Source organism: Lontra canadensis, unplaced genomic scaffold (assembly GCF_010015895.1).
Source record: "Lontra canadensis isolate GAN:19392208 unplaced genomic scaffold, GSC_riverotter_1.0 scaffold27, whole genome shotgun sequence".
In the NCBI taxonomy this organism is placed as follows: domain Eukaryota; kingdom Metazoa; phylum Chordata; class Mammalia; order Carnivora; family Mustelidae; genus Lontra; species Lontra canadensis.
The window spans coordinates 16,154,213-16,166,562 of NW_022631021.1; the positions used below are offsets into that span (position 1 = coordinate 16,154,213).

At 36.1% G+C, this 12,350-nt stretch overlaps 1 protein-coding gene across 3 annotated transcripts in view; it reads left to right on the forward strand.

Moving 5' to 3' along the window:
* The window catches only part of COL21A1 (collagen type XXI alpha 1 chain), a 177,976-nt gene that overhangs the window by 136,250 nt on the left and 29,376 nt on the right, over window positions 1-12,350 (forward strand). For all 3 annotated transcript variants that reach the window (XM_032864499.1, XM_032864501.1, XM_032864500.1), the window contains one exon: window positions 1,600-1,653. In XM_032864499.1, coding sequence (XP_032720390.1) covers window positions 1,600-1,653 — 54 coding nt within the window. The remainder of the gene's footprint in view (window positions 1-1,599; window positions 1,654-12,350) is intronic.

Here is a 12,350-nt window from a genome sequence, read left to right on the forward strand (position 1 = left end):
TTATAAGTAACTCCATTTTTAATGAAAGCTTTATTTTGGTTTTAAAATGTAACTGTTGGGAGGCAAGATCAAATTAGAATGATCAGTTCAAATAGATCCAGAAGAATGATCCAATCCAATGGCTCCATTCCAACAGAATGATCAACTTTAAAGTAAAAAGTTAAATAAAAGTAAATATGAAATGATTGATATAAACCTTGGTCACATTTACCTTGGCAATAAATGTAATGTCCTACTCTCATGAGTGTACAGTATCAGAGTTATTTTATAAATTAACTCAATTATCTGCTGCCATAATAGATTGGATATTTATATGGTCACTCCATGAATTTCATAATAAGTTATTTGATGTCAGGAAGGGTTAAAATCAGTGATACAGAAGGAATTTTTAAATTTCATATCTATTTTATATAATCTGTTTTTATTTTTTTATTTCTCTTATTGAGTATTAGAAGGCTTTCACATTCTAGGTACTAATTTGCTAACCCTTTGTTATTACATGCAAGTTTATTATTCTACTCTGTAGTCTGTCTTTAGACTTTTGAAATATCTTTTGATAAGCCATTATGTTTTTAGTGCAGTCAGATAATCAAAATTTATTACGGTTTGTTTTATTACATTTTACTTTAAAAATTCTTCTCTGCCCCCAACTTATAAATATAATTTCTTCTGTTTCCTTCAAAAGTATTTAAAATTCTACTTTTCATACCTTGGTATTATTTCCTCTATGTGTGCATGTGTGTGATTATTCAGTTTTAATTTTTTAAATGATATTTAATAGTCCAAGTACCATTTGTTGCAGTTTTGGTTCCTTTCCAGATACTGAACTTATTGAAGGCAGTTTTGGAGTCCCTTTTCTGTTCCAGTGATCTTTTATCTCTCCCTGGGTTGGTGGTATATACTCTTAACTCCCATAGCTGGATGTGTGTTCAGGAACAAATTCATTTCACCCTTTTGGTCTTCTCCTAAAATGTCTTGGCCATTTGGTAATTTCTTCTTCTACTTAAATCCTATAATAATTTTGCCACATTACAACAAATATTTTCTTGGGATTTCTTTTGAAATTGCATTAAATTTTGATTAATTTGGAGACATCTAACATCTTTATGCTACAAAGACTTTATAGCTTCATGACTATGAATGAGTTTTTCTGCCCATAAATAGGATATATATCTCCTTTTATTTAGGCCTTTTACCTAACTTGTTAATAGAATCTATAATTATACCTAAAAAATCCTGTATACTTACTAGAATTTTTCTTCGATATTAAGTAAATGATAAAATAGCAAACAAAATTTTGAATATTTACTTTTTATTGAAGTATGGTTGACATATGGTGTTACTTTTTTTTGTTAAAGTGCTGTAGACAATCTCCGATATACAACATAGTGATTCAACAATTCTATATGTTATGCTGTACTCATAAGTATAGTTACTCTCTGTGGCCATATAACATTATTAATAATAATAATCTAGAAGTAATGTTTATGTTTGTATCTAAGGTACTTTAATACTCAGTGTTATATATCACTATTTTATAAACATGCCTGAAAATGTAATTTTCTTTTTTTTCTTTTTTTTTTTTTTTATCATCAAAAGGGAGAAGCAGGACCTCCAGGTGCTCCAGGGCAGGATGGATCACGGGGAGAGCCTGTGAGTACCTTCTGAATTCAGCTCTAAATACTGAATTTCTTTTCCTCTCCTAAAATCCTCTATTTAAATACACCTGTCAGGTACCCTGTTGTTGTTCAGTGACTTCCAGACTCACATGCTACAGCAGCTCTTTGTGGAACGTTATAAGATATTGAAATATTTAATCCTTTTTTTTATAGAACAGGAAGAATGTCACTAGCAGAAAATTCACCTGCAGTATGAATTACAATCATGAGTACTCATGCCCACACAAACAAATGGTGAATACAAACAGCCTAGTCTGTTGCTGAGCCTTCAGCCAGCGTCACTTTGCCAATGGCTTGTTGGGTCATATGCTCCCTGGTGTCATGTGTTCAATATAACTTGGGTAAGGAAACATGATTGAGAAAGTGCTGGATCTGAATCCTGGATATATGTGTTTTCAGCAAGTGAGAATTATAATTTGAACTTCAACTTCACTTACCGTTTTCCCCACCTTTTATTCCTACAACTCGTGACCAACATTGGCCAAGATTGAAATACCTGCTGGTCTCATTTTATTCATCAAAGGAACTTATGGGGAACTTAAATGTAGGGGAATTTTCAGCCTGTTTTGGGGATGAGTAGGTTAAGAAGTTTGAAAATAGCCAAGATATATTGCATTTTTTCATAGAGCGTTCAGGTGAGCACTCAGAATCCAAATATTGGACAAAAGACAGAGAGCGGAATCACAGAAGCTTCTTAAGTAGGGTGAATGAGTAGATTGACCTACTCATAGAATCATTCAATCAAATATTTATTGAATTCTCATCTTGTGTATTATAATGCACTGGGACAAGTTCTCTACATAGCTACTGCCTTCATGGAGCTTATAATCTAGTTTGGAAGACCGCGCAAAAATGACGCAAATAATTACCAACCCAAGGCAGTTTATAGTAAGTGCCAAATGGGAGATATAACATGAAATCAGAAGACCAGGGTTTAAGGATAGTTTCCTGCCACATTCCAGCTCTGCAAGCTGAGGTAAATCAGTTCGCATCTCTGAAAACCTTTCTCCTTATCTGTGAATTGTACATACTTACAGTACCCACTTCGCTGTGTTGTTGTGAGGCTGTCTTAGGAAACATATGGGAAAAAAAGCTATGAAAACGTTGCACAAATGCATGGAGTTCTCCTAAACACAGAAAGAATATAGAAAGGGAACCTTGTATCGTGGGGTGATTGGGAAATTTTTACCAAGGATCTGGGGCTTGATTTGATCATAAAAGGATGACGGGGAAAGAAAGGAAGACCAGAGGGAGAAGGAACACGAGTGAAGACACACAGGTATGATGGTTAAGTGTGTGCTTAAGATATAAAGAAATGATCTAAATGCAGTCCTGGGACTGCAGTGATAGAAAGTGAAGTTGGGAAGGTGGGATAGGATTGTGATACAGCAATCCTTGACTGAATTCGGGGAGGAAACTCTCTTCTCTTGGCATGGAAGCGATGTGAGGAGAAAAAGACCTAACATGATGCAGAATAGTGCTTTAGAGGCAGTTATGAGCTACTGGTATATTCAGGATAGACTGAAAGGAGAAGAGACTGGAATCAGGACACTAACCAGCTAGCTATTTGATGAGGCCTCAACGAGTGTGTGAATTGGACTGGAGTGTGAGCTCCATATATCTGACTCATAATTTTCATGATTAAGGAAGAATTCCGAGACCTGGTAACTGGATATGAGACCGGGTATGTTTGTTTATGTTCTTATTTCGAGAGAATATAAGGTGTGTGCACGTAAGCACATGGGCGTGCAGGTACATGAGCGGGGGAGGGAAGACAGCTGAGAGAATGAGAAACATGAAAAGAAAGAGAAGAGGGAAATAGGGGACAGCTGAAATGAAAACCAGGTTATAATTTGAACTGGTTATATTATAAATCTTGGTGAGTCAGTTATTTGGAATTTGTAGCTCATTTTCCCACAGAAACAATGTTAGAAAAGGCCGACTGACCAGCAAGTCTACATGAACCATAATGTGACAGGAGCAGCATATATTTACTTGAAAAATAATACTGTTGCTATCCTGTTAATGAAACCAAATAGAATAAGTAGGGAATTAGGAGTACTCAAGGGGCCGTGTTCCTCTCCCAAGGCTGCCTGTTCCTCACGGCAGCCAGAAGCAGAGGCTGATTTGTGTTTTCTTCTACCCTGCCTGCCCCCACTTTACTCAAGATTGACCTCTGTCTAGAACTTTCTCACTAGTATAAATTTCCATCTCAGGCCCTCCTGATTTCAGACTTTACTCTCTCTGCTCCCTTCCAACATTCACCGCATTCCCAGAATGCGTAAGGCATTGAGTTTAGTGAGAGGGACTGGACATGGAGGCTTACACCCTCGCAGTGAAGAAAGACAGTGAAAGGATAAAGAAGCAAAAGCTAAATCACAGAGTTCTAAAAAAGGCAAGCAAGGTTCTGGGGCACCAAATTGTAGTGGGATAGTGGGGGTATTTAGAATATAATCTCTTCTAAACCAGTCAGGTAGAAAACTGGGAGTTATGAAGAGAAACTCTTCAGACTCTTTCCTACTCCATCCCACCCCATCAAGGAAGGCAAGAATGGTCTCTTGCCCTTTCTGTCCCTCTGTCTCTCTTTCCTGCTAGCCGCTGGAGAGGAGACCAAGTTTCCTATGTCAGAAGACATACTCTCTTAGGAAAGCAGTTAATAGATTGAGCATCTAAAATTGGCCCACATTATCTGGATAGAATTCTTATGGTCTGTATTCTTTTATAGTGAAGAACGGAATTGTGAATGATTCTCTTCTTTTGGCCATTAATGAAAACTTGGTTATTAAAAGTAACATCCTGTGAGGATTGGTCTTTACCATGTGTAGATAAAGCTTTGGAAACAGGAAAAAAATGAAAGTTTTTGTATCTGGTGATGCAAAGAAATGACTACTCTTCCATTACATGTGGATACTGCGTATAAGTATAATGAATGATTTGGCCCCACTAAAAAGGACATGTTCACTTTGTTTGTTCCATAATGTAGCAGCCAAGAAAATTAATGGAGCTTAAGTTGGAAGGACAGAAGGTCTTAAAAAAATGCTTTAAAGCTAATTAAACACAGCTTATAGCAGCTGGTTGATGACTCATCCCTGTAAGCAGATTGGTAAATATGAACACTAATGCCTGGAACGCAAATTGAGGACAAAGACTGTATTTCTTTGGGAAAGGGTTATATTGTCTAAAGTACGATTACATCCTAATGGCTACACTTTGAATTTTAGTATTGGTCATTCCTAGTAGGAATTTAGCCCCAAAGGTGATTTATTTTCGAAGTGGCGAATTATATATAACTAACTTCCATCCAGGTGACTGTAGACTCCTTTCTAACACGTGCTGCACTTACTATGATTGGTTTCAAGCCTATAATGCTCTGTTGAAGGATTATATAATCTTGTCACTTACTCAGCAAACATTTACAGAGTGTCCACATTCTGCCAGACATGATCCTACTCCAGGAGAATGTGGAGATTAATTTGTCATGGCCATGCCCTGAAGCAGTCACACGAGCCAGGAGATGACAGTATAGTAGAAATGTTAGGTAGGCACAGGGGTTCTTGGAGAAGATGTGTATAACACTAAATGCACTCGGGACCATCACTGAGCCCGATTCGTTCTTTTCTTTTTAGTAATAGCCTTATTGAGATACAGTACACTGTACGGTTCACTTGTTTAAAGTGTATAGAGATACTTTCCTAAACAAGGTACTCTCTTGGCCAGATTCTGGAAGATAAATCGGAGTTGGCTGGTTGTCTGGCCTGGCACGGCAGGAACCTGGAGTATGTTCCCAAATGTAGAAGTAAAAACAAAGTCATGATATTTTAGAAAAAGCTGACTCGAGTTCAGGCTGCTTAAGAGACACGAAAGGAATGGGGTAGAAATATGCGATGAAGTTGTGGGTGTAGAGAGCAGGCGGTCTGTGCCGCTCGAACTTAAATCCAAGAATAGTGGGACCTTTTCAAAGGTTGCAAGTAGATGAGTGAATTGATCAGATTCAGAAAGTTGGAGAACGATCACTCTGACAGCAGAATAGAGAATGGATAGAGGTGAGCCAAGGTAGAGGACAGAGCCTGGCAGCCTTCTAGCTGAGTTCTGTCCCCTGCAGTTACAACCAGGACGGGACCGATGGGAAACGGGGCAGGGCGAGTGGGACTGATCTGAAATGAGCTGAAGCAGGACCAGCAGAGCTCGAGGATGGTTTGGATGTGGCACTTAAGATGAAAAAGGTTGATTTTCAAAGTCCTACTGCATGGACGATGACACAGAAGACCAGGCAATAAACAGGAAAGAGAGCAAGAAGCATTAGTTTGGCCTGGGGAGGTGATCCTAAGGTATTTTCAAATGGAACCTATTGAGATAATAACAGAAGCATTTAAATAGGTGGCCTATGCTTTGGGTAATGAGCAAAGGATAGACACCGCTAATGAAATTCTAATAAGAAATTGTGAGTCAGATTCAAGGACATTTTAGAATTTTGCAAATACTGTGGGTAGTAGGTTGAAAAATACCACACCCCCCCATGCCAGATCATCAGACCCTAATGCCTGCAACCTGTAAATGTTATCTCATATGAATAAAGGGTCTTTGCAGATGTGATTACGATATTGTGATGAAGAAATTATTCTGGGTTATCTGAGGAGGGGGGATGATCCCAGTTGAAAGGCTCTAAGAGCCGAACTGAAGTGTCTCAGAGGCATCCCTGAGAACATGGTGGCTGCTACTGGAGCAACACGGCCCCAAGTCAGGGAATGCTGGCAGCTCCAAGATGGGAGACAGGGAATGGATTCTCCCCTAGAGCTTCTGTGGGGAGTGCAGTGCTATCAAGACCTGGACTTCAGACTCCTAGCCTCCAGAACCATGAGAAAATAAAATGGCATTGTTTTAAACAACCAGGTTTGTGATGAAAAAAAATTTTTTTTTTAACAACTGTCACAGGAAACTAGTACACTGAGGCTTTAATCTAGTGATACTTTATTTAGCAATGGACCCATGTGGAAAGGCCATGGAAGCACATATTGATACCTCGCAAACACTAGCCAGCACCTGTAGTGATTAAACATAGTTGGGATTAAAGCAAGTCAGCAAGTTTGAATAACAATTTGGTTAAAAGCCACCCTTATTTTCTGATTCATAAATTTTGTTAACCTCTCCAGTGTTTTTAAAAACTTACTTCATCCACTTCTTATTTTTCTGCATTTTTGCATCATTCCATTTAGTAACTTTTAGCCCATATGTCTTCTCTGTAGTCTTCATCGTCTTGCAAAGTTGGAACAGATTTAATGTCTGATACTAAATGTATTATGTATATAAACTGTACAAAATGTATACATACCTAAGCATAGTTTAAAATGAGATACTTTATAAATGTGTATGTATAATAAATAATCTACATGGTAAACATATGGTTTAATCCTATTTTGGATCACTGCTTTTTTTTTTCTCCAGGGTGGTTTTGATGTCTGTTATGTTCCATTTTTGCTTATCAGTACTTTATTTTCTCCCCCAAGCATACCATTGTTTTGTAATCCATTATAAAACAAACAAACAAACAAACAAACAACGGGGTGGATTTGGAGTGTTTTACAGTGGTCCTTTTTTAAAAAAAAGATCTTAAGCTTGTCAGACTACATTTTCGGTTTTGTACCAAGGAATAAAGAACAGTCTGATTGCTTCAAGGAATCCTCAGTTGTTGGAAGTGTGTTTTCTGAACTTCTCACCAATAACTTTGCTTTTTTCTTGGGCAGTTGAGGCAGGTGGGGTGACAGGGCAGCCACACACCAGAATTCACCAGCAGTTGAAAAATGAAAACTGGAACATTCATATTTGACCAAATGAATTTGTAGATCAAATTATGTTGACCCAGTACTTCGCCATAACCAGTTGTTGCTGGCCAAACTATCTGCAGTATCCATGTTTCCACTGCTTCTTTGTCATAGCTGTTCTTGTCCTGGTGCTCAATCCTGATGACCTGCTGTATCTAGTGTTACACTTTTGCTCAGTCTGAGCCATTTGCTCGCTAGTTCTCTCCTGATTGACCAGCCCCAGGTGGCTCAGGGCAAAGATGGGTAGGCAGCGCCTGGATTCCATTACTTGAGCCAAGATTCCTGGAGCTCCATGAGGATGAGAGAAAGGATGATACATTTCCTGGACCTATGGAGGTGAGCATGTGTTTCTTAAATAAGAGAAAATGTCTATTGTATCATTTTTATAGGGGTGAAGTTGTGGGGGTCACTGTACTATATTTGAGGACATTGGCTCAGGGAGGTTTTAGTTTCCTCATGTCTTTTGAATTTTTGCTAAACCACATGTCGTGCTTGTGTCTGTGGTGTAATGTTAGCTGGTGAACTGGTCCAAGTCATCATGTTCTTAAGAGACAAGTAGGTCTTTTGTTTCATCAGCTTCTCTCTGGGCTGATTGTTTGACATGTCATTTTTATGCTTATAAAGCCAAAGGCATCCATAAAATTCTTGGGAAAATTTCATGTTGAAAGGCTATGGTGGTTTCCCATGAAGTATAATTCACTTCATTATCTTCATAATGTGGTGAGATCTTTATTTACCTACTTGATTATATTTTTTATTTATATCAAGAAGAAAGGTTAAGAGGGGAAAAACCTGAATTCTATTATTGTTCCTATTTGATTTGCAATTGAATGGCAAGCTTTTTTTACAGGTCTTCTGTACAGATTTGTAACATTTTTTTTCCCCACTCCTCTTTCAGGCATGAAAAGTGGCACATCCTTGGTATGTGTTGAGTGAAACAACCTTAACCTGATGTCTCCTAAGAATTTCCCATGGCATTTCTCAGTGTGAAAGCAACTCACATCAAACAACTTAGAATGTTTGAAACACTTGTATTTATTATTTCAATTCCAGGGTTATGTTTTAAAACCTGATTGAGAGTAATCCTTAGAATACATTTTGAAATAGGTTTTATCTAAATTAAATCATGTACACATCTGATTTGTCTGCAGGAGTGACTGAATTTGTAAGCAATATGTGCAACACTTTGGTTTCCCCAAATAGGGCTTTTGGTTTTGTAATGACTATGAAACTATTGTATCTTTTTCTTTACACATGAAAAGCAAATGTTGGCCCATTATCTGTATAAGTTAGTTAATAAAATCCCACCAGATTTAACAAAGCATCTGTTTAATTCTTTCCTTACAAACGATTTCGCTGGCATAGTAAACAAGACCACCATCAAACACCTTTATCACATTGTAGATTTTAAATTTAGAGGCTCTGTGTCTATGGTACTGATAATTTTTCTTATTGTTCTGAAGAAATCTCTTAAATATGTTCATTGTAAAGTTATTGATAAGCATCAAAATGTACTTATTTCCATTTTTCTCATTTATTCATTCCTTATAATTCAAAAAAGGCTTTATTGAACTCTGAAATGACAAGAGCAATGAATGTAATTGAACTATGAAATGCTGCATGATTAGTTCTCAGAATGGGTAGCACAACCTGTGGGTAAAGAGAATCTCGTGTTGCTTATAGAGGCTCAGTATTCTCATTGACATACGGATTGATTACATCCACCTAAGTTTTGAAGAGAAAGGATGAGAGGAAACTTGCATCACCATCTATACAGGATATTTAGATTTCAAAGATTTCAAGATTTTGACTTTCAAATTATGTTCTTTAGTCATACAGAGGCTGGGGTTGTTTTGTGTACTTTTTATCTTTGTTGTAAGGTATCATATGATCATTTTGAATTAGTCCAAATACATTCTCCATTTTCAGAGCATGAAATTATGGAATTAACAGTGTTATTCAAGACAAGGCATATTTATTTTAATACTGGGTTCATGATCCATAAAAATGCTATTTTAGCAGATGAAATGAGAATGTTTTTCATTCATTTTATTTTCATAAGTGTGGAAACTAATATATTTTTTATGTGATCTGGAGTGCACACTTTGCTAACGAGATTTTTTCATTCTGATGAGCTCTTTTTTTGTTGTTGTCTTTAAAAAATATTTCCAAGATGCTTGAGTGTGATTACCACATTGAACACTAGACAAATGTTTTATGCCTCTGAGAACATCAGAAAATCATTTATGTTCTCCATATGTTAGGGTATGTTACAGATGGGTACATACAGATGGGTAATATCTGAGAAAGAGCACTTGAAAATATTTGTTTATACCAATATGCATTTTTATTTTTGATAATCAGGCAAATACCTAATAGGTAATTGTAAATAGTGTCAGATGGTTTATAAAAATGACTTTTGTAATTTTGAATACTGAACTGTTATTTCAAACAGATATACTTTAAATCATAGCTGCTTTGCTGTTTTAATTTTGGTTTCTTTAAAAGATTTTGGCTTTGAAACTCTTTCGGCATAGATTCACACATCCGAGGTTGTAGGTTGAGGTTAACTCTTTTAACAAAAGAGTTTATTAATCATGAGTAGACTAGTATTGAGAATGTTCTAAAAGTCATGTGCGACTCTAATGGTTCACAATGAATTTAATCTACTGGAAATGATCAAGTGAGATTGGCATATAACTTTCTTTTAATAATTTTATTAGAACATAGGGCCTAGGTATTTTCAATGAAGATCTCTTTCTTGCAAGTGAAGTATAGTGATTTGATGAACTAATACTAAAATAAGGGCAAAGGAATTTTATGATGTCTGCATAAAAAGAGTGCACTTACTTGATGGATTTAGGTGAAGTATGGAATTACTAACGAGACAAAAGGAGAAACTACCATGAGAGAGCTTTAGGATTGCTGCGGATTCTTACTGAGATGTGGAGTCAGGTGCTATATTTGCCAAGCAATCCTAGAACATACAATACTGTACCAGGTGGTTTTAGACAGAATAGTTTCTCTGCAGTTAGAAGAAATAGAACATTTACTCAAAAAACATATTGTATAAAGGTTGATATAAAAAACCTATGGTAGGTCGAAATTCTTAAATGCCATCAAAGTGAAGTTAATCATGAGAAGGTGAGTATTAAGACTTTTGGTGAAGGGTTAAAAATTGGTGGGGAAATAATCTATAGTTGTTTTTGAGTAAAGAGACTTAAAATGGATTATATGAAAATTTAATTGGTAGATAATCATAAAAACTTCTTGATGAATTTTCTAGCTTAACACCCCAATGCAAATAATGTTCAAGAGTTAGTTGCTTAGTTGGTTGGTTTACTATATATAAAACAGTGTTTCTCCAACTCTGATCCAGAGTACCTTTACCAGAATCACCAGAGATGGTTATAAAAATTCAGTTTCCTGGTCCATCCCAGTCCTAATGTATCAGAATTAGGGCCTGAAGCCCAGGAAACTGTATTTTTAATGGCTGCCCTTATATGTGTCTGATATAAAATTTGATAACCAGTGACATAGAGACTGTGATACAGGTTGATCAAAATAGAGGAATATGAAGGTAGGAGAAAGATAAAGTTACCGATTTGAGAACAATTAATTTTAGTGACATTGGTAAATGAAAATAGAATTATCATCTTATTAGCTACCTTATTCTTTAAGACTGTATGTGCTTTAGTATCTTTCTCTGTCTAAATAAACTTCAATATTGCCATGAATGATAAGAAATTATATTTCCAAATAGAGACAATGTTCTTGGTGTATTTGAAATACTGTATTATTTTTTGACAACATTTTGGAAGCAAACCTATTGTGGAAAACAAAGCTGCATCTACAGTTGAACAAGATTAAGTTGTTTATATGAAGATTGATAAATCCTCACAAAGATAGGAATTTGGTCACTGAAATTTATTTGTTTTGTTACATTTTCATTGAATTTTTTAGGTTATTAATTTTCCTAGAAATATACTTTGAAAATATATATAGTATTTTTAAATCAATTTTTAGATCTGATCTATTACCATTTTTATTTTAGAAATAAAATTATTCTTTTCCTTCTGTTACAGGGAAATGGTATGGCAAATCTTGTCAAATGCCAAATTCCTGGCTGTTTTATCAAAGAAATTGGTTCTTAAACACAGTATTGTTCTTCTCTAGATGGAAAGACTGATGCCTTTGTCTAACAGTATATCCTTAGCAATGTGTAAAAAACTATCTGTGAGAATAACCTACCAAGTCATGAAAACTAAGCAAAACCCTCTGAGGTCACAGCCGTGAGGTTGCAGTATATTTCTTTCTTGATTTAGGTGTGTGTGTGTGTGTGTGTGTGTGTGTGTGTGTGTGTTTAAGATTTCGTTATTTATTTTAGAGAGAGAATGAGGGGAGGGACAGAGGGAGAGATGGAGAGAGACTCTCAAGCAGACTCCCTGCTGAGCTGGGAGCCCAATGTGGGGCATGATCTCACAACCCTGAGATCGTGACCTCAGTCAAAATCAAGAGTCAGATGCTTAATGAGCTGAGCCATCCAGGCGCCCCTTAGGGTTGTTTTATTTTTTTAGTGAAATAATAGCCACAACCATTAATATCTTTACTTTTTCTATTTTGAAAGACAGGTACTTAGTAGTAGTTTCTTGAATGACTAAAATGTGGGGAGAAAAGTCTTAAGATTTTTTTTTTCAGAGAAAGTTTTGAAATCTAAAACTACATGGGCCAAGTTTTTAATGTATTATTTATGTACATTTTAATTATATTTTATTATATTACTTCATGTATTCATTTATTATACATTTTATTTAACTTCTCTCAAATAGACAAAAGTAGAAGTTGTGCTGTA